General features: G+C 41.1%; 1 protein-coding gene across 1 annotated transcript; it reads right to left on the bottom strand.

Annotated features, from left to right (window-relative positions):
• Positions 1-99: 99 nt before the first annotated feature.
• Positions 100-22,120, bottom strand: blmh (bleomycin hydrolase). Its single transcript, XM_082503797.1, has 13 exons — positions 22,006-22,120; positions 21,493-21,657; positions 19,254-19,451; positions 15,767-15,876; positions 14,949-15,090; positions 14,609-14,697; positions 14,400-14,492; positions 7,573-7,728; positions 7,308-7,466; positions 7,147-7,214; positions 6,272-6,389; positions 5,918-5,984; positions 100-407 (listed from the first exon to the last, which is right to left on the bottom strand). The coding sequence occupies exons 2-13, from the start codon at positions 21,500-21,502 to the stop codon at positions 259-261; spliced, it is 1,359 nt and encodes a 452-aa protein (XP_082359923.1). The 5' UTR covers positions 21,503-21,657; positions 22,006-22,120; the 3' UTR covers positions 100-258.
• Between the last annotated feature and the right edge of the window lie 132 nt (positions 22,121-22,252).

The raw sequence follows: 22,252 nt of genomic DNA, 5'->3' as shown, positions 1-22,252 counted from the left end.
TCCAGAGCTGAGATTGCAGATACATGCAGTGTGTAAGCAACAGAATAAACCTCCAGCAGTCTGAGAAAGAAAGAAAAAATAGACAAAAGACAAAGGCAGTCTGGTAAAAAAGAAAACAAAATCTTTATTATTTTTTCTAGAAGTACAGGCCGTTTTAGAAGGAGGTGTTGGGGAAATGTTGGAGAGGTAAAAGCAGCTGAGGAATAGGGCGGAGTCAAATTGACCAGAGGGTGGGGCTAAAACCTAGATTTCTCTTAGCTATGCCAGGGATCCCATCGGGTCCCAGGCAGGAAGTACGATGGGATCCTGTTGCATCACTTCCAGGACATCATCGGTCAGGAACCTCTTGTCTACCACCACCTCGTAAACATACTCAGAGAACCAGTCATCCGTCATTATCAGGTAACCTACAGAGACAGAGGGAGACAAGAAGACATCAGGTCAGCTGCTTGGATTCTCCTTGTGATTCAAGTACTCAGCAAAAGACTGACTCTTTTCAATAAATTACCAAAACAAGGAACAAATGTCCGTCAGGTTCTGGTCAAGAATTAGATCAATATAATAGGTAAAGTTAAACCCTAGACCTAAACAATTTTCACATAGAAAAAGGCTTTAACTGTTTAAACTGGCAAAATTGTCTGTGAAACCAGACAACAAGAGTCACAGCACCCAAACTTCAGGTTTGAAATTCACTAGAAGGTTTGCATATTTTGTGGTAGAAACAGGTGTCTGAAAAGCAACAAACAAACAAACAAACAAACAAACAAAAACCCACACACATAATGTATTTTAGAAAACCAAAGTATCTCAACACAAGCATGAAAACACATCTCAGGACTGATTTTGATCACTGGCATGAATCCCGTCTAGGTTTTTAAATACAGAAGTGAGGCCTATCGATTTTGGTCATCGTTATTAAGATGCTATGCAATTCTTTAGAATCAGTTTTCTTTGAAATCTAGATTTTTATGCTTTAAAAAAACAAAGATGTACAACTGCTTCCCATTATTGTCTATCGTCTCTTATACATTTGATGATGAGATCATTTCCACAGTTAAATTAACAATTTTGCCGTCCAGAATCTTCAGTCCTCCTGAGTCCAGTCCCATGTTGAAACATTTATCTTTCAGTATATCGATTTAATAGAAAATGAAGAATTCGGCCAAAACACAAACAATGAAAAATGTTTTTTTTCCATGAAGGAATATCATAAAAATAATAGGCCAACTCGTGCGTGGTAGAATGTTCCTTCAGCTCTTGTGTTTAGCACCAAAGGCGCCGGCTGAACACATCAGAAAGCTTTACAATGGCACGTTCATCCAGCTCCCAACATCTGTCAATAGCAGCAGCAGCTACACCCAGACCAAGCTGGATAAGAAGCCTACTCTCTCATTGAAATGGAAAACTTGCATGATAATGGAAATTGTTTAGCAGAACTCAGGAAATGAGGCCAGTTAGCATTATTTATCAACACCTCTTGTGCCAATATCACAATCTGATATAGACTTTAAAAAGATTTTTATGAATATGGGAACACACCAAATGTTTTAGTATAAAGTAGCTGCTGTAAAATTCTTCAAATACTAGCTTTTTCGGGGGTCCACTTATTTCCAAATAATTCTCACAGGTAGACAGCACTACACAGACTCATACAAAGCTTATTTTATTAATCTAGCGATAATGCGGTTATGCTTCTTTCATTGCAAGGGGAGGAGTAGAGAGGAAGAAGAATTCAACAGAATGGTCCAGCACACTTTGTTGATGCATGCATGTTTGAAATCCTGCTAAGTGCTCTTTAGTTTTAAACTATTGTTCAACAGGCAAAAGAGCTTTTTGCAGACACGAAGGACCCCCGCCCGTTATAGTTCACACTATCCCACCCTTCAGTACGGCATGCATTCTGCACTTTAGCTATCAGCTCTGCATGCACACCCTGATAAAACCAAACAATGTCTGCTTCCCTCTCCCTGTGTCCCTGTGTGCAGCCGTACAAGGTCAACATGAATGAGTTCAGATTCCTGTGAGTTTACCTTGAGCTTACACTGAAAGGATGCTGGAATAACCTGATCACTTTCTGGATGAGAATCTAGCCCCATACTGAAACGATTAATTAAAATCAAAGATGTCTGTGTGCGTCTTCCGCATAAATAAAAGAGGCTAGAAGCTCGGTGAAACCAGAGCAGCTCAGACCTAGCGCTGAACTGGCCCATATGGGAAGCTGGATTAGAACTGGAAACACTGAACTCAAAGTTCATTTACTTTTCTTTCCCCCCCCTTCCTCATACCACCTTTTTGCTCCAGCTCTTCCTTTTTTCCTTCCCCCCCACCCTTTCTCGTGTGTTCGGAATTGAGCATCCCTCCAACTGTCAAGTTGACTTATCAAAGACGTCAGGGTAACCACAGTTCAAAACAATGTATCGGGGTGGCGTGTGTGCTGTGTATCCGTGTTCTTCCAAGTACGCAGATCTCACATGGCATACTGCCTGGTTCTCACTGCAGTAACCATGTGTGTATTGATGTGAGCTTCCTGGAACCCGCGTGTTGGGTGGCATAGTGTGTGTGTGAATGTTGGGTGTTATTTGTTTTTTGGGATAGGCTGAGTGTCCTGTCTCAGACCAGATGGGTATAGTGTAAGCGAGCCACCTATTCAGCTATTCTGAAGTACGCAATCTGGCCCAGAGGATCTGTGATTTTAATCCATATTGCAAAAGAGAAAAGGTGATGTGACAATGATTTAGACATTTGAAAATAGCCATTTTTATCCCATTTTGCAAAATCTAACTACTGAAATAAACTGCAAAATGCCTAAAAGCATGACTAACACTATATACACCGTGTATTCGCTTTCATTTCATGGTTTATTTTTTAAAAACCAAACAAAACAGCTAGCCGTTTTCCTTATCAGCATGACTAATGCTGCATTTTGTCCTGCTAGCTGCCACATTTTTGAACATTTACAACTTTTTAACCTGACACAGTGGGTAAACACTTGTTACTTATTAGATTAATAATGATGTGAACGTCTGCCAATGACATTTACAACACTTAAAATAGCTGCTGTAGAAAAACCTACTTGAGGGTCACAAATGTACAGCCTTCTACACTCGACTTTCTGACCATCACGAGTTCACCACCTGAGTAATCACACTGCAGCTGTACCCATATTACTTGTAGCCATACAAGCCACGACGGCACAGCCTGCAATGACCGACCATTCAGAACTGTCATTTCTTCCAATGCATATTTCTATGGGTCGACTCAAAAGAGAGAAACTTTGGTGGTGAAATTGCAGAGCAGTGCACGAGTATAAATGTGTGCAGTGGAGTCAGCCACTTGTGTAGACTCAACAAGGTCATTTCAGCTTCTGTAGGTTTGCAGCATAAATTAATGATCAAGTGGAAAAGAATAAATGGATCAATGGATATTAAAATTATATTTATTTGTTTATTTATTTAAACACTTGGGCTCTTTCATAGTGTAAAAAGCAGTTTTATAAATTTAAAATGTTAGTTTCCTTTACAGGACGAAAGAGCAGATAACCGTTTGGGTGAAAATAACAAATCTACAGAATCCTTAAACCCATATTAAACTCTCAGCAATTGAGACAAAATATTACTCTTAAACGGTGTAAAAAGTTCGAGTTGTAAAGTGAGCAGAGTCATAACAACGTCTGTTTGAAGGATTAAAGATGGAGGAAACGGAAAGTTAAAACTCTCCTGAGAGATCCTTTTATGGTTAGAAGAAATATTAAAAGACTAAAGGGAGACATCAAGTCTTATAAATCTTACGAGCACTTTCTTTCTTGGCTTCCTTCTTTTGTTCACTATTCTTTAATTTCTTCAGTTCTTTGTCATTTTCCCCAAATTGCCTCCACATCTACTTCCCTTCTTTTCTCCCCTCAGCTTTTGTCAAACAAACATAGCCTCCAGATTACCCAGTGAACTCCACTTCTCAGACTTTTCTTTTCACAAGAAAAACTTTATTAATTTGGCTGTGGAGGGGCTGGGGGCCCTGGCCTCCCCTCATCTGCTGGTGTTTATGGAATAAGATATGCATGAAAAACACTTCATTTGACTGAGGGGTTTTCACATGTTTTCTCAACAGTCACTAAGGTTTGTGGGTTCAAGCAAATATTGAGAGTAAGTGTGCGTCTCGTTATGTGTACATCTTGTACTGTATGTCTGTGTGTGTGTGTGTCATGAGACGATCCACCACTGACCTTAAATACTCTCCCATCATTTGGAGTGGAAGCCTAAGCTCAGTAACAGGGCGGTAAGGCAGAGAAGATCAGAGGAAGATTAGGAAAATAAATAAATAAAATAGTGGGCATAGCAACAGTCATCTGGGGCAGTGGTGTGGAGGACCTGTTGTGTTGGGAGGGCTGTTGCATAAAGGAAGCCAAACCTACTTAATGACAGACACCCTACAGTTTTCCATGACTGACTCAGGTTATCAAAATTAAATCTAATATGTGGTTTAAAAATAAAACAAAAAACAACTAGACCACTAAAAAATAAACCGTGGTTCAAAAGTTGAAATTCTTTGTACGCTTCTGGTGTGTTAGACAATCAAAAGGTCTCCATGTCAACAGCTGAGGACCAAAACACACTTTGAAACATTTCAGACCTTAGAGAGATGCATAGAAGCTATTTTTAACGTTTACCTTTAGCTCTAATAACTTTATAAAGCACATTAAAATGTGCTTTATAATCACATGTGCTGGTATGGATATTTCATCCCATTTCCAATTGGATGCCTAACTGCTGGGCCTGTATTCAGCACTGTTGCCTCACAGCAAGAAAGTCCTGAGTTCAATTCCACCACTAGGCCAGCGTCTTTCTGTGTGGAGTTTGCATGTTCTCCCCATGTTTTGCATGGGCACTCTGGCTTCCTCACACAGTGCAAAGACATGCAGTTAGTGGCGTTATGTTAACTGGTAACTAAATTGGCCCACGGAGACTTTCTAACGCATTTTAGTCATGTGCTAGTGTGGATGCGGGCCGTTTTCAAATCTGTCCGGGCTACTGTGGACGTAGTCTGTGTCTATCTGGTATCCCTGCAACAGACTGGCAACCTGTCCAGGGTGTACCCTGCCTCTCACCCTACGACAGCTGGGATAGGTCACAGCCCCCCTAAGACTAATGGACATTAGTTATACATGGCACTGTATATTAAAATGCATTAAAATTATGCTGGTGTTTGGAGATTTATGTAAAAAAAAAATTATCTGACAGATAAGTCAGCCTGCTGGATGTTTGAGCATAGTAAGTCTGTCCAAGGAGACTGTTCTCCACATTTGGCGAGTCAAATTCTGTATTTTATGCGTTACTTAATATTAGTAGATACTGAGACAATAATGAGAAATTTCCTATGTTTGGGAAATTACTATTTTTGATAGCTGTGCCTGAGAAGCACACATACAGTCAAGCTAGCTTTAGCTGATAGTTTGGCCCCTAAATATTCAGCGCTGACCAACAAAGGGCCTGACATTCCTGACTCGAGTCCAAAGAGAAAGATTAAACTGTTGCCTGTGAGCTGTGTTGCTTTATCTAACATTCCTTATTTCCTCTGCTATAACCTGCCCTGCAGAAGTGCAGATATTTGCACACAATTATGAGACAGAAGCCAATAGCAGAAATTCCTTTTTTGAATAAGCATGCATAATCTGTGTCAAACTTAAGATCTGTAAATTTCATAACTCTTATTATTTTTATTTTTTTTAAATAAAGGCCCCCTGCGTTTCTGTTGTGGTGAAGAGGAACATAACCAATTACAAGTTCAAGACCCTGTTTTTAATTTAAGGAACACAAACAGGAAGATGACAGTTTAATCACCCGACCAGAGGCTGACATCTGACAATCAGCGTCACATCAAAGAAATCAGGCTTCTGCTCTGCAGCAAGAGGGTTTCGTGTTACCTTTGTTGCCACGGTCGTCACCCCAGGAGTTTTCCACCCTCCACTTTTCATAGCCTTCTTTTCCATCCTGAGAGACAGAAGGAGAACAAGAGACAATGGGAGATAACAGTGAGACAAGAGGAAAGAAAGTGTCCTGACAGCTGGGGTTACTTAAAAAGGGGGGAATTGACAGCACTACAAAAAAAAACTGCAGCGGATTAAAGCAGCGTAAACACACGGCAAGACTTTCATACAATAAACCTTGGGAAATTCTGAGTGTGTGTGTTCTCGCTGGACAGTTTGTATAAGTACTGCATGTACACACGAGTGTACCAAACAGTCACATACCTGTACTGCATGATTGTGTGAGTGTACCTTGTCTGTGACAGCGGTGAGAATCATTGCATGGGTCATGAGAGAGTCGCCATATATCAGTCTCTCTGCCTTTGAAAGGTTCTTCACTGAAACCCCAAACACAAGCTCATGGTTGAACCTGTATGAAATGCACAAAATCATGTGATAACTCCAGCTCCTCTACACACTTATGACAAGAAATGGTTTACTGCATTTGTGATTTGTCATGTTTTAACAATAATAAAATCTGTTTCTGACAGGAACAGTGGGAAGAGATGTAATGACCATAAAAAGCCACAAAACACGCTGCCTTCATAAGCTGGGATTTTGCATCTAAAAAGGCAGCCCGCTGTTTCATTTCCACTTTGAGCATGTCTGTCTAGAAATGAGGCCACATTAAGCCTCAGCCTCATTCCAGTTATAATTTACTGTTACAAGAAGAGATCTGTGTGAAAGATGAGCTTCAGTGGAGATGAAACCAGACATTCGGCACCATGCTGGTTTGGTTCAGCGGGCAAATTTAAGCCTGGCGCCAGGAACTCAGACACAGATGCTGCTGCTGCTGCACCCGAAGGGCAAAGATGGGCACTTTTCCTGCGTGGGGAGACGGACACCTCAAAAAGGCAGATGTTGTCTGGTCCAGTCAAATGAAGATGTGGCACAGATAAAAATAGTTCCCTTTGTTGTTAAGGCTTTTTAAAGATACCTTTACCACAGTCAAGTGAACAAAACAGATTTTCCCGCTGTTCCTCTAATCCTTAAGTGTAAGAGAAGGGAGAAAAATCCAGTTTCTTTGTTTGGTATGCCAAAGTTTATCTTAAGATAAATCCCTACTTCAACACTTGTTGGAGATTTGTTCATATACTGTACACTGGACATCCTTCAGTTATACTCACACATTCATGTCATTAATGCCCAGCTTGCTGTGGAAATGTTTCCCAACGTCACAACCGAACCACACAGCCTAAGATGGGTGGAAAGAAAAAAAAACCCAAAACAATAATCACAGTTGTGCACACATCTGTGCCTGGAGTTGTGCCCACTTGTGCCAACGTACCTCTCCATCCTTTATGGACTCAGCTGCAGCTTTTTTCAGTAGCTGGATGGGCTGGTTGTTGTACAGAGTGCTGCGACCACCAACCATGTTACCCAAGAACTCGACACTGTACAGCTTTCCATAAGGATTCTGGGGTCGAGGGTCATTTACAAGGCAGACCTGGGGATAGAGGAAATAACCACACAAGATCAGAGTTTCTACAGCTACACAAAGACCACAGAAATCTACAGGCTCTCCATCTGTGGTGTCCAAGGGGGTCACTTACTTTGTCCTGAATGTTGTATAGGGGTTTCACATGCTTCCTGTAGAACTCCTGAGGAGTGAGCGGTCCCATGCGATTGAAGTTCTTATCCTTGTCCCTGTACTCCCAACAGATGGTCTCAGGAGGGCTGCCTAGACAAACACTGGCCACTCGGAAAACCTGCACAGCACAAAGACAGTTTAGATAAAGGTTTGGCTTTAAAGTCTATTTAGCATTTGTAGACAGTTTAAAGCAAACATGGCACATTTCAGCAAACTCTACATTTTAATAAGGCAAGCAGAGATTCCTACCAATTCACCTCAACTACAGAGACGGAGGGAGCCACCGCTTTCACTTGAGCCTGTATATTCAATATTCCTAATTTGCAAACATCTGTTGTCCATCCCTGCATACCCTTGATGAGTACCAAGACCTCTTCCAATTATCCCTGCATTTTCCCACTGCTGCGCTTCCATTCTTTTCCATTTGCAGCACACACACCCCTTTGCCCTTCCGCCATGTGCGTCTTCCTTCAGTGCAGAAGTTCAGAGTGAGTTCTTGTGGGCTAAATCAGGTTGTTTGGACTGGGCCGTCTGTCAATCTGGCCCTCCTAACCCCTGATATAGCTATCTCTGGAATTTCCCCCTTAAGCTTTTCAATACTCCCATCCTCTGTTCTTTTCCCAAGACTGAGCACATACTTTTCCTATGAAATATGATTAATACGGGACTGAGAAATTAATCATTGTATCGAGACCATTATTCGCCGCAGATAAAAAGAGGGCCACTAGACAGTGACACATTGCCTTGGCAATGTATCGCTTCAGTGTGTGTGTTAAAGGACTAAAGGAAACCTAGCTCCTGTGGCAGCGCTTTCCTGACCTTTACACACATTTTAAATATCCCATTATATAAAGTAGAATGTAGGAGCCCCACTCCAGAAATGGTCACATAGTGGAAAAAAGGCATAAATTCAGGCCAGTCTTAAACAAACAAACCAATCCCCTCTTTGTTACAGAAATGTGTAAAGTCACAAAAATACAGACACACACAAAAATACACACTTGCGCTGAGTCAACAAAAGCATCTGCTTAAGCTCCCCACACCTCCGAACTACCCAATTCAGCCACTTTATTTAGACTGCTCTGTGGGCAGGAGGACACACCAGGGTGTCCATCCACTCGCTAGGTCTTAAAAAACACCCGTCGGGCTCTACTCCCTTTTCCTCCGGTTCCTGCATTTAATCTCTCCTGACAAATTGAAACATTTCCACTTGCTTTACAGTTTTCTTCTTTCTGATGCCCTGACACATACAGCAAGTGTCGCCCTTAACACCAGCCTTGTACATTCTCATCGGACCTGGCAATGTAAGTAAAGCGACTGTGAGGAGAGGAGACCTTAGTCAAGAGAATAAACAGCGACAATGACATGAGAACAGGATCAATATAGAAACACCTGCTGCCTCAGTGACTGACATGCACGAGTGATGGGGAAAGAGGGACAGGTGGGGGGGATACAGAATAGCAAGTTTGCAAAATATTGGGCTCTCTCTTTCACATCTCAATGTAATGTGTCTGATTTGATAATGTCAGAGTAGGTTTGAAATTAATTTCCACAACTCCAAGTTGCAAGCTTTTTCTAATTTGACTCTCAGAAACCACTTCAGTGAGTTAAACTGTCTAAAGATTTGTAAATTCCTATTTTGAGACAGTTTACAATGATCCGAGCCAAAGCCCCTCGATTCTTTCCTAAACCCAACATGCGTTGTTCATAAAAATCTGCAGGGCTCCATCCGTGTTTAGATTCTAACTTCAACAGCCATGTCATTCATATCTTAATATTCTAAACATCTGAACTGTTAACAGGTTTCAGGAACCAGCTGTTGTAAGTGATTATGATGGAGTTTGTCAACATGCGGCTTTCTTTTCAGCTCAGTCTGTAGCGGAAGACCCACCTCAGGTCTGTCTCCATTCTGTGACATAGTGAGTTTGCATGTCTTGGTACAAACAATGAGCCGAATGCACGCTATTGGGGCTAACCCTGGCTAATGCTTGATAGCATCTGCGCTCCAGTGTTGAAGACACTGGCCCGAGTTGGCTCGAATTAGTAAAACGTACACAAAAGCTGAAAGAAGTGATTAAAAAGCAATTTACACATTTAATATCATTGCAGTTTAAGAATAATTCACAAAAGTTGGTACAAAAACCACAAAAAATTAATTTAGCCGTCAATACTTCCACATTTGTAACATGCTATAGCAACAGATTTAACTTGCAATCCTTGTTTCTGCTTTAAAAACAAACTGAGCGGTTTCTGTCATATCAGGCCTGCTTTCAGAACAAAATGAATGAGTGTGCATCAGAAATTAGTGAGAGTGATCAGCTTTACTGGTGCTAATCCGTATCCCTATTCTAATGGTCATTGAATAGAAACCATGTCTTTATGGATATACATTTACATCCAAGTGTCAAATCTCTTCGTTAACAATACAGAGGAGGGCGTCAAAAGTCATCTTTATGGAGTAAAGGGTTAAAACATACATTTGATGGTTGAAAATGTTCTTGGATTGGCACAATTTGCCGAATTGAGGAAAACCATGCACCTCGTTGTTACTCTGACATAAATTTATAACCATTGTCTAGAAGCTGGACTTGTGAGTGTAAGCAAATGACACCATGCAAACAGTTTGGATAAAAATGAGTGAGGTTTTGATTAAACTTCCATGTTTTGTAAACATGCAACACATGTGGGCATTGTTAAATTCCTGCAATTGTGCATGAAAAAAAAAAATTCAAGAAATGTGGGTGGACAACTCTAAAGTGGCTATTCTGAGGCTGCAACGACTGCAGCCGGTAACAAAGACATATGTAGGAACCCACCCACATCGAACAACAAATCAACTGAGCCAACAGCCTGCAGCGCAGGGTGTGTGAGCTGTGGTAAGAGGGTTCCTCTGCGAGTTGATGGCTGTCTCGTAAATTAGACTTGTCTTAAGAATCTCTCTCTGTATTCAGAGCCAAGAGCAGAGCCGCACATGGTGTTTCTGATTCCATGACGCAATGGAGCATGGAAAGGGTACGGTGGTGGCGTGAGGAATACCATCTGTGTATGTTTCATGTGTGTGAAGTGCTGCATGTGCATGTATAGTTTCCAGTGATTGTGCCTTTGTACTGTCTACTTGTCCACACAAGTGACAGAAGAGAAACCCCGATGCACATCTGAGAGAGCATGAAAGAAGAAGGCTGCCTCAACAACGCATGTATGGACACAGGAATCCTAGCAGCAATAACGACAAACTGTCAGCGCACAGTGGTGATTTGAACGCCGTTTCTGCAGGTGCATTATGAAGTGGGTTAAGGCTCTTTTGCCAAGGTTCTTAAATAAATGTTATGTGGTTTGAGTCAATGTGCCTGAGCAGTGTTAACACGCACACACAAGACTTGATTCTTCACACGCAAAGAGATTCATTCAAATCAAGCACACCCCAGGTACAGTAAGTGGAAGCAGAAGCAGCGACCCAGGGTTTCTGTCACGGGACTGTGTGTGGGGCTTGGTGATGAAGACCAGGGCACAAGCGCAGCTGCCACGTTTGGCGGGTGGACAGCATCACTTCCACATGCACCCAAGTAGGACTGGCACTTTAATCCTGAGAAACACGTGTGCACACATGGATGTAAATCCACATGAACATGCAGCAGTAACACTGTGTTTTCAGACAGAAGTCTGGAGGTACACAGGGTTCTTGTGTCCACAAACACTGTTTTGGTTCTAAACGAGATGAAATAAACAGTGAATTTTTAATCTTAAACACAGGTTTCTTAAAGCCTGCCTGTCCTGCATGAACTTGGGCTCACTATTGGCTTGGATGGTGGTATTGTGAACTGGCTGCAAAGCCTCTGGTAAAATGTCTGTCATTGAAGGTTTGACATCTTGATCCTAATTTACAGAGTTACTATTTAGGAATGTTGTTAAAGCTACAGCAACATGGGGATGAGGCCAATCCCAGCTGTCACGAGGCAGAGGCAGGGTAGACCCTTGACAGGGTGCCAATCTGTCCCAGGGCTAATGGTGAATGGACTGTAGGACAAGCCAGAGTACTCTGAGAGAACCCATGGACAACATGCCCTCATACCTACATACAGAAAGGCCTCAGCCAGGTGGCGGATACGAACCCAGGACCTTCTTTCTGCGAGTGCTAACCCATGTGCTGACCCAATGACGTTAAAAGTTATTAGTTGACTAATCGTTTAAACATAATCAATGAACTGGACACGTGGATGGATGGATAGATATAAGAATCATTATACAATTTCGTCTGATAAGCAATAAATAAATAAAAAGACACCTCAACACTTCAAGTAAACCATCCAAACAAATGTCTGTTATGATGGTGAAAGCAAAACTCATTACTAATCTCAGCAAACCATGGAGAAGACTTATGATCAAATACAGAAACTATGGTATAACCCCATTCACAGAATAAAAGTTTAAAGAAATTTAACATTTATTCCCTTATTGCATTTGCTGGGAGCATCCCATTATGAACTGCGATCAGAATAATTTGGTTCCATTTTGTAAAAAATAAATAAAAAGAAATGAGTGCGGTGCCTCACAAAACAAAACACTTCCAGGTGTACATACAAACATGCTGACAAACCTCTGTCCTCCCACCCGGTCCTCCATCTTTACTCTTGCACAGCATGTGTTGGTGGATGTACATGTCTTTGTGTTGATGGCTGGGCATCCACGAGCGACTGTTTAAACAAGCAAACAGCCAGCAGCACAAAACGACCTAACAGCTGACAACAAAAGCTGCTTAACCGAACCCAATTGTCTCAACGGAAGCTTGACTGATTGATCGATTGACCCACCCACATACACAAGAGCCGTGAATAAAGCTTCACACCTACATAGTGCAACTTGCCCAGTGTTCAGAAAGCACACACGCAAGCACACTGTGTACCACATGTAGTCCCCCTTAAACACGTGTTATGCTCATGACGTGTTGCATGTGTTTGTTTACATGTGCCTGCACACCTTTTATTGTATTGTCTCTTTGAGGTAAACCAGCATCACTGTCCAGCATTAGACGTCGGACTGTTCCATAAACAAGATCACTATCAGCAACTTTGTCACATGAGAGGTAGTGTGCAGGTGAATGGACACAAACACAAAATGTAGGTCAAAACACTGTCTGCACATTAGAGAGGAAAAAAAAAAAAAAAAAAAAAAAAAAGGCCCAAGATGCATTTACTGCCTTTACAAAAAGTCAAATGTGAATGAGCACTGTAAGAAAAACAAAAGTCATCATGCATCGGCAGACAAATGCCAACATTTGTCTGGTTCTATTTAAAGGAAACCTTTCCTTAATCATTTATAAACAAGATGTTGTCAGTGTTATGAGCCTGGAGCCAACAGAAATGCATTTGTTTTTGTTTACTTTTTTTAAACATACAGCAGCGGTCCCCAACCTTTTTGGCGCCACGGACCGGTTTATGCCCGACAATATTTTCACGAACCGGCCTTTAAAGTGTCGCGGATAAATACAACAAAATAAAATTAGTAAAATTAGAAGATTTATTCATAACACACGTGAAAAGACCCAGGAAAACCGAGTTAACGATAAAAACGATAACAAAATAACGCTGAAAACCGATTAAAAACCATACATTTCACACCTGAGCCTCAACTCTCGCGGCCCGGTACCAAACGACTCACGGACCGGTACCGGTCCGAGGCCCGGGGGTTGGGGACCGCTGACAGAGTATTGTGTTCTCCCTTTACCTTGTCTGCAAATGCATGTCTCTGCAACGTGCACTGATGTTTAACTATAGCGCTGGGATATTATAAATGCATTTCTATAAAACCAATTATTTATCATTGGAATTTAAAAATCTCAAATTCTCTTATTGGACTTGGGAAATTTTGATACCTACATACTAGATGTCACAAACTGGAACTATTGCTTTGTAATAAATTAAAAGTTGCTGACAACTTCATATAGAAATTGAACACATCACCAGGTAATGTTTAATCTAACAATAATTGTTCATAGACACACTGAATACATATAGCCTGCTCTGAGCATCTCAGTTATGTATTATTTGACAGCTCCCTCTTCTGGTAAAAGTGGAACAATGTTACAAGAGCTGCACATTTTCCATTCGCTTTCGACACTTCTGTGTCTCTGCAGGTCTTACTTCCCGTTTCTAAAACTACAACAGAACTACCAACTTCTGCTCTCTTTTACACCCTTCTGCTTTTATTTCCACTGCTGCAGCCATCAAATCTGTCCACCTGTCACAACTCTGATCAACTAAAGATGAGAACCCCCTCAAACCCATGTCTTTAAATCTGCTGATGAATGAAGCTTGATCAATTAATAAGAAGAAATAACACTGAGTGAAAAGAAAAAATTAGAGCTGTAGACTGGAACCGGAGCTTACACACAACTCGTCAGTAAAATGTACCTGAGAACTCACAATGGCTTTTCACACACTCTTCTATTGGTTAACCATTTGTATTTTTTATTTTTACCTGAAAAATTATTTTTGGAGGTATTGGGGTAGCTGAGAGGGTATATGACGCTGCCACCTAGCAAAGAGCCTGGGCATTCAGCCAGGTGAACTCAGCCCTTAGAGTTCCTGAATTTTTGGGAAGTAGCACACTTTGAGGAACGAAGGAACTTCTGAATAAACGTGGGACCTCTAGAGCAGTTGCCTGGCTCTAGAGGTCCCACGTTTATTCAGAAGTTCCTTCGTTCAAGCACAAACTGTGATCCTATAAAAGTTTGCAGTGCTCTGAGAAAAACACAAGCAAACAAAGAAACTGCACAAGCGATTTTAGTCTCACCTCCTCTATCATGCTGTCCATAGCTTCAGACAGTTCGCCTTTACTGGCATCGCTGGCCACCATGTTCCTCAGTCTTAGGCAGTATTCTCTCAGCTGCAACACATCATGAGGTAAACAGTCAGGATGGGCTCATTGGCATTATGAGACTTCTAGCTGGACACATATGTGAGCTCCGTTTGCTTTGAACTGAAGGAAGTGTGCAAAAGTACCTTATGATTGAGGATGTCATTCATTCTGCGTGAGGCCTCTGAGCTGTGTGACTCTGGGAAGCATTTCTTTGGAATGACGCCATACTTCTCTGTAGACAGCACAACATTAAAAAACTTAATTAAATAATAAAAATAATATTATTTTTAAGACAATAACAGGCCAGAGATTTTAAATCCAATGAAGCTCACTTTCCAGTATGAAATTAACTGGGGATCACTATTCTAGTTAATTTTATATATTAAAATTAATATATTATTTTTAACCTATTCAATGTTAAGTTCATTGAACAGGTTATTCAATGAACTTAACATGAACCACTGTGCAATGATAAGAACTAACCAATGAGATTGACCAGCATGTCCCACTGCCCTCCATCATTTGTTGGATTGGAGAGAAGAAACTGGACCAGGCGTCCATCCACTGGCTCCTTCCTCTGTGCCGTCTCCACACAGGCTTGAAGGAAGTAGTAACAACGCTCGATCTGAGAGATAACAACAAAAACAGAGACTGTCAAAGTAGACAGTCGACCACATGAGACTTGAAACAAAACCAAAGAAGAAGAAAAAAAAAGGTACCAGAGAGGCATCGTTCAGCTATCATTAGACTTATTACATATTTAAAGAGCTACTGTCATCAACTGTAATTTGTTAAAATTAGTTTTCATTTAAGACTTTATTGAAATTAGTTAAAAATCTAATGCAATAGCTGATAACTTAAGGAGAGTTTTACTGTTTCTTTGTTTACTACTAATACCACAGTAGCTGAAGCTCCCATATCTGGCACCTGCCACAAAGAAGGGGTGTGTTTATGATGGGCCTGCTAAAAATACACACAGTTTAAAAGAGAGCGATGACGGCATTTAAAAAAAAAAAAAATCAACAAGGAGTCACCGTGACGTTGGTCCGGGTGGAGCACTGACAACAACGCACAAAAGGGGGTTTTAGGTGGGACAATGACTGTATAGTAGAAAAGGTGCAGCATAATAACACCACACCAGTGGCACATGCATGCACACGCAGTGTCCCAACTCCAAAACAACAAAAACCATCCATTTACCAGAATGTTACATCACCGAAATGTACCAAAATAATAATAATAGTAAAGGAGTGAAAAAGCCCACAACCATAACCAATATGTGGTGTTACTGTGTGTCTTACCTTGTCCCAGAAAAATAGATAGGACTGACTAAACTCAAACTCTTCTATGTTAAACTTTTTCATGAAGGGCAGTCGCATGACGTTGAGGCACGAGAAGATCCAACATCTCCCTAGTGATTAAGAGAAAACAGATTTAGAAATATGCAGGTTAGTAAAGGCTTAATGCGCAAACAGCAATATAAAGCCATCCTTGTGCGCTTGTGATGATAACAAGTATCACAAAAACCCTGAAAGACTAGGATCGCTTGTTTAATTAGATCCCTTCCCTTCAATGAATAACAGGGCTGTAGTGGACCAGGATTTCTGCAGCTGAGACCGATTGGGTGGTTCATTAATTAATAATTGGGTGGAAATTTAAGGTTTTCAATTTGCTGAATGCTGAAATTAAAGGGCAGCAATGGCTGTCAACAGGGGCTGATACACGGCTTCATCCGTTTCTAAACAGCAGCCTTCTCTTTTAATGTGGCTTTAATTTCTTTCTTATTTAATCTATTTTTGAGGCAAGACTAACTTTGGTAGCCCACACCATCCCCACCAACACATGAGTCATTCCAGCTGGATCTCTCATGAAGGCTGTGAGGTGCTGAAATCCACATAGTAGAACAAGCCAACCCAAAGATGTGTCAGCTGACCCACCAGAGGTTAATGCCAAACTGTGCAAGTGAAACATGCTAAAAAGGGGAAAATAAACTTGTTATTTCAGTGAGAAAAATATGTAAACACAATGCAAATTTTACATTTCATGCAAAAACTATAAATTATGACAGAAGCTCTGAGAGAGGGAGTGTGGCGTACTTTACATACATGCAGAGAAACCACAGCAATGATTAATATACAGTATATATTCCACATTACACACTCCCTCTGACAATATAAGGAAATAAAAAGTAATGCTGCTTCCAGTCCAGCTAAACGACAGGTCAAACCCTCTTCTTTCATCTGCCCCCTTTAGAGGTTGCCATAGAAAATCTGTTTTTTATCTGAGTAAATATCACAGATAATTGTGTCACAATACACCGATACCGTAAAGAATCAGCTGTAATGTTTTGACTATTACAGAATCACTGTGTAATCATAGCATTATTATTATCATCGGCTACGTATTACTGTCATATCTTGAGTTAAGACTGTGATTCCCACTCCTGGCAATAATTAATCAAATATCCAGCCATGTCTATTCATCGTTTGTCATGTACAACTGCAATCAAATTATATGTTAGGAAAAATAAAGTGTTATTTGCTTCAGAAATGACATCACTAACCGGTGTGCGCCAACTGTCAACGGTTTGAACTGTAAAATGTTGCTGTGAGGACAAATATACAACATTACTAAATTCAGTGTGTTAAGCAGTAGGGCTGGGCCATATTATACCGTTCACGGTAATACCGGTATAATGTTAGACAATGATAGGAAAATGAAATATCGCGATAGAATATAAGTAAAACGCGCATGCGCAGTGCCTTTGTTTTCATACGCACATGGCCGATTGTTGAGTGAAACAGATGAACCAGAATTGGTTTGTAAAAATGGTACAACTTCAGTGATGTGGAACTGGTTTGGTGTTTGTCCGTCAGATACACGACAAAGCACATTTTTTTTTGCAGAACATGCAAGCGGCCGTCGTTATTGTCGTATTTGTCGGACTAAGATGCTCTTAAATCTGGGAGTAATCTGGGTCCTAAACCCCCCTCTTCAGGTCAAACGAACGCTGCACTGAGAGTTAAAAACTGTCTAAATTCTTTCATCTTTAATAAAACGATCAGCATTGCTGCTTTACCAGGTGTAACTATGAAGTTTAACTTCCAGGCATCCATGAAAACAAAATGTATTACATTTAACGGAGTTAGAAGTTAGCAGCAAGCTAGCGGAAGTTAGCTCGCTAGTTTCGCTAGTTACCTAAGCATGATATAGCATGTTCTGACTGAGAGATTTCTGAAAAAAATCAAACGTACAGCTCTGCTATCACTTCCAACATAAATGAAGACAGGAAACTAAACAGCAGTGACGTTTGTAGGGTTACTGAAGTTGGGCTAGCTGGTATATAATGATGTGCTACGTGATCGCTAGCGACACAGCTATGTTAGCATAACATAAACAGTGAAGCTGGAGGACGAACACTAACACTTTTCCACTTATAAAAGTTAACGTTAAGGTTCCTCATGGTTAGAGACAAATGCAATCGCATGGCAGGATGCTGTAAAAGGACCAATCTTCAGTCAGGAGAACAACTGAGATAATCCATCCACAATACGAGGTTAGTCATTAATATACTGCAACAACATGGGAATAGAGCAGCTGCCAGAGAATTCAACATTAATGAATCAATGGTACAGAAGTGGAGGAAGCAAGAAGAATGAGTTTAATAAAGTTTGATTTATCTGACTGCTTTGTTTCGCTTAATGTGCCTTATAATCAATCCCGTCCGAAAAATGCGTACTGCACACTGCAGTTTAATGTTGCAAAGCACCTCTTTTTAACTTCAGTGGATATTATACATGGTTATGCTCAGGATATGTCAGCCCATTTCTACTGGAAATGCCTTTTGGTTAAACTTTCAGCAAGGAATTTGCATTTGCACTGTTAAATTTTTATAAAGCTTTAATGTACATAAAAACCAGCTTCTTGTTTAAGTGAAAATAAATGGAAGGTTGTCTTTTTGCGCTAGTAATGTTGTGGAGTTGTATTTTGTCTCGCATCAATTATATCGTCAGTTATATCGTTATTGCAAATTTTCAAATATATATCGTGATAAATATTTTTGGCCATATCGCCCTGCTCTATTAAGCAGCTGTTTGGGTTGACTGACAGGTACAGAATAATACACCCAAATGCAAATGTAGAAATGATCCACGTCGTTCTTGATATTAAAAATAAACACATAAAACAAACTGTTTTAAGTTACTGCTAAATATTTTGCACATAGAAGTTTATTTATCACCATCAAACAAGGTGTAAACATTTTGAGCATCTATGACTGGCGGCGGATTCAAAGATGACAATGAAAACTAAAAATGGGAATGATTTCTAAATGAAACAGACAATAAGTGGCACCCCGACACATAAAGAAGAGCATAAAGCATCAGGCGGCCCCTGGCTGATCATTGACTAGTTTTGGATAAATGGCACATGGGTGGCACAGGGGTGCCGTAGTTAGCACCTCATAACTCCCGCCATTTTTTGCTATGAGGACGGGGTTCTTCAGCAAACACTCTAAAGCTTTCCAGGCTAATGAGTTCCTTAATGATATAAATCAAAACTGATTTCTGAACAACCCTAATTTCAAAAATCACTTTTGGCATCGACCTGGCACTGTGAAGGGCACGTGGCTGGAAACTTGAATCCTTTTGGGCGATGGCCAGTCCCCCCTGAAACATGGCATTTCAGGAACACCTTACCCAAGCCATTCAGCCCTGCTAATACAAACACTTTAAACATGCATCTTGTGCAGAGTACATGTGTATGCAACTGTATTACATCATGTCCTACCTGAGTTTTTCTGGTTGGTGATGGGCTTGCCCTCTGTGGGGATAGAGTGCTGGAAGATGTGCACAGTATCCTGTACAGTCTGCCGGTGAAGACAAACCTCCAACGGGTCGATGCAGGTTGACACATTCTGGGCCAGCAGATAACGCGGCTCAGACCGCATCCGCTTAACAAAGGTTGCTACCTTCTCTTGACTCAAACCTTTAGGAACAAGAAGTGGGAAACAGGGAGTGTGATGGGGAAGAGGAAAAAAATAGGAAGGGATGGAGAGGGAGGACAACTAAAGTTAGCACATTATAGAAAAGCTAATATGGCTAGACATTCAGACAGATTGTCTGCATCCAAAAGTGGAATTTCCTACCGCTCCAATTCCCATGACTCAACTGTGCGGTTTAAACATGCACACTTCCCACTTAAGAGCTATCTTTTGAGTACTCATGCACTCAGATGTCAGAAAGATGCCTCTAATACCAGATCGATAGTCATAAACTAAGACCATATGCTTTATTGAACATAACCGCCTGGTGCTTCACTTCTTTTTTCCACAGTCCACACAGAGGTTACATTGAAATCTATAAAAGGTACCCTATACGATTAAGATTAGCCCTCTGATAAAGAATAAAGAATATTCTGGGTACATGGAGAGGCAGTACCAGCAAAAGAGGACTAAAATGAAGAAAGCTTTGTAGTAGCACTACTACAAGTTGCCCCAGGGAGCTGAGGGCTGGTCAGAGCTGGCTGCTGGGATCACTCATCTGGCTCCATCTGTGAGAGGAATGCACTGGAAAGCCCGTCCAGTCCCACTGGATGTGGGTAAGAAGGGGTGTGCGTGTGCACACATACAGAATCAAACTGGCACTAGTGTGTGTGTGTGTGTTTTATTCCGTCAAATAACAGCATAGAGCAATTAAACATTGAGAGGGACATTGCCTAGTCATGCATGCTGCCTCGAGTTCAAATCTCTTGCTCAGCTGCATTCTGTTATTTTCCATCAACACAAAGCTCAAATGCACTGACCATTGCAGATTAGGACAGTGTCAAATCTCATTAGCTGCTGCGTTATCAAAAAAAGAAAAATGGGAGAAAAAAAAATGTAGAAGCCAGCCTAAGGCAAAGAGTATTCTGGGAGTGCGGCCTCAGTCATGTGTCAGCGCAACACGGTTTTCCTTAAGCCACAACAGCTAAAAGTTATGACACTGATCAGTATGGATAGATGAGGAGGACATGTGTCAAAGGGTCAGCATGTAATAGTAAAAGCCAGCATCTTATTTAAATAGATATCTGATAGGAGTGTGTGCACCTGTGTGTGAAGAAACGGGAAAGACTCAGCCCAAACAAAGTTAGTTGGCCAGGCTTTTAGCCAACAACTGAGTGCATGAATGGTGAGGACAGAGATCAGGGTGGCTTTCTATGGAAAGGGGCCAAGCATAGGCAGCCAGGGTGACTTGCAAATTTACACACCAGTGCTCTTACAGCTGGCTTTACATTAGCCAAGCACTTTATTATCACTGCTCCATAGAGCTGGAATACAGACTTTTAAAAAAAGGAAACAGGCTTAGGAGGTGGTCATTGTTGCTGTCAGCTTCACAATAAAAAAAAAAGACAATATTGAAATTCTTAATGTTTTTAATTTGTTTAATTTCAACGTATTTTTTATTGTTAAATGTTGCTGTGTAAATCAGGGCAGCTGGCTAACACAGACCTTAGGTTCAAGTTCAAAAGTCAACCTTTGCCCATGAGCATAAAAAGAGTTGTAAAACAAAGTAGGGAGTATTCCTCGGCTGATTGGGGGTGGTTATTGAGATCTACTGAAAAATAAATGAAACTATTCTCTTTTCTGGTAAAAAAGCAGGGTTCCCCAAACAGAACTCTCACTTCCATGAATGGCCACGACTTTAAAGAGTCACTGTGGCATTTCCAAGACGAGCTAGCTACTCTCTGGCTAATAAATCCCGTTCCTGGAAAGAGTTCCTAACGCCTGAGCAGAGGAGCAAGATTAATGTATTTAAGATTGTGATGTTGGCACCGTGCTGACAACCCCATAACCCGTCGGGGGGTGAACTGTCAACCTAGCTCACAGAGGGATGGACGGCATAAAGTCGTGCTAGCAGGCTGGCATGCTAACGCAGTGAATGCTAACGGGTTAGCTCGGTCAGCTGTCATTCTCCTGCAACCAAATGCAAGCTCCACTCATCCAGGCAGCCACAAACACTGAGAGGGGACACAGTGACATTCAACCTACCAGTTTCCATGTTGCCGAGAAGCTTGAGGAGCGTCAACTGTTGTCCAGGAAAGTCGCCGGCTCTTTGTTTATCTCACCGACAGTCTGTCAGTGTGACCACGGGGTGCGCTCGTTTATGGACTCCTGGCTAAGTCTTTGACGTGGCGGCTGGGCGGGGTTTGAAAACTGCAGACAACATTAGCTCATGAAGACGATTCACATACTTTATAAGGGCACAGTCCCTTTCCCTGCTCACATTTACATCTCTACTGCACGCATTTTACTCTTTATTTATTCAAGAATATAAAATCTAACTTAGTTTAGTGTAGTTCTACTCAAAATTTAGCTTAAAAATAAAAAGCTGTTATCTGTAACAAAGTAAGGAAATAAAACAAATATTTTTACACTGTTTTCCTAATTAGTCAACATTTCCTTCTAGTAGCTTACAAAGGAGTAATTGTTCAGTGTGAACACTTTTTGCCCATGTATGCAAATCATGTTACAGAGAAAGGGACAACATTAGATATACTCAACTTTAGCCAGCATTTTCAGCCTCTGTGGGTTTCTCAGCTAAATCGCATGAATAATAACCTCAGCTGTAAATGCAGGCAAAATTAAACTAAAGTAATAACGCTCACTACTGGCGTCTGTAGTTTTGGGTTTTTTTTAGTTTCTTTCCAAAAGGAAGCATCCTTCTCACTTCCTCTGTATTTCCTGCACAGCACTGCGGAAGATAAACAAGCGCTCCCAAAAGTTAAAACTGAAAGATTTACCGCATACG

Source organism: Aulonocara stuartgranti, assembly GCF_965226115.1.
Source record: "Aulonocara stuartgranti genome assembly, chromosome: 14".
NCBI classification, from domain to species: domain Eukaryota; kingdom Metazoa; phylum Chordata; class Actinopteri; order Cichliformes; family Cichlidae; genus Aulonocara; species Aulonocara stuartgranti.
Note: the sequence above shows the minus strand (reverse complement) of the source record. Positions and strands in the feature narration are given on the sequence as shown.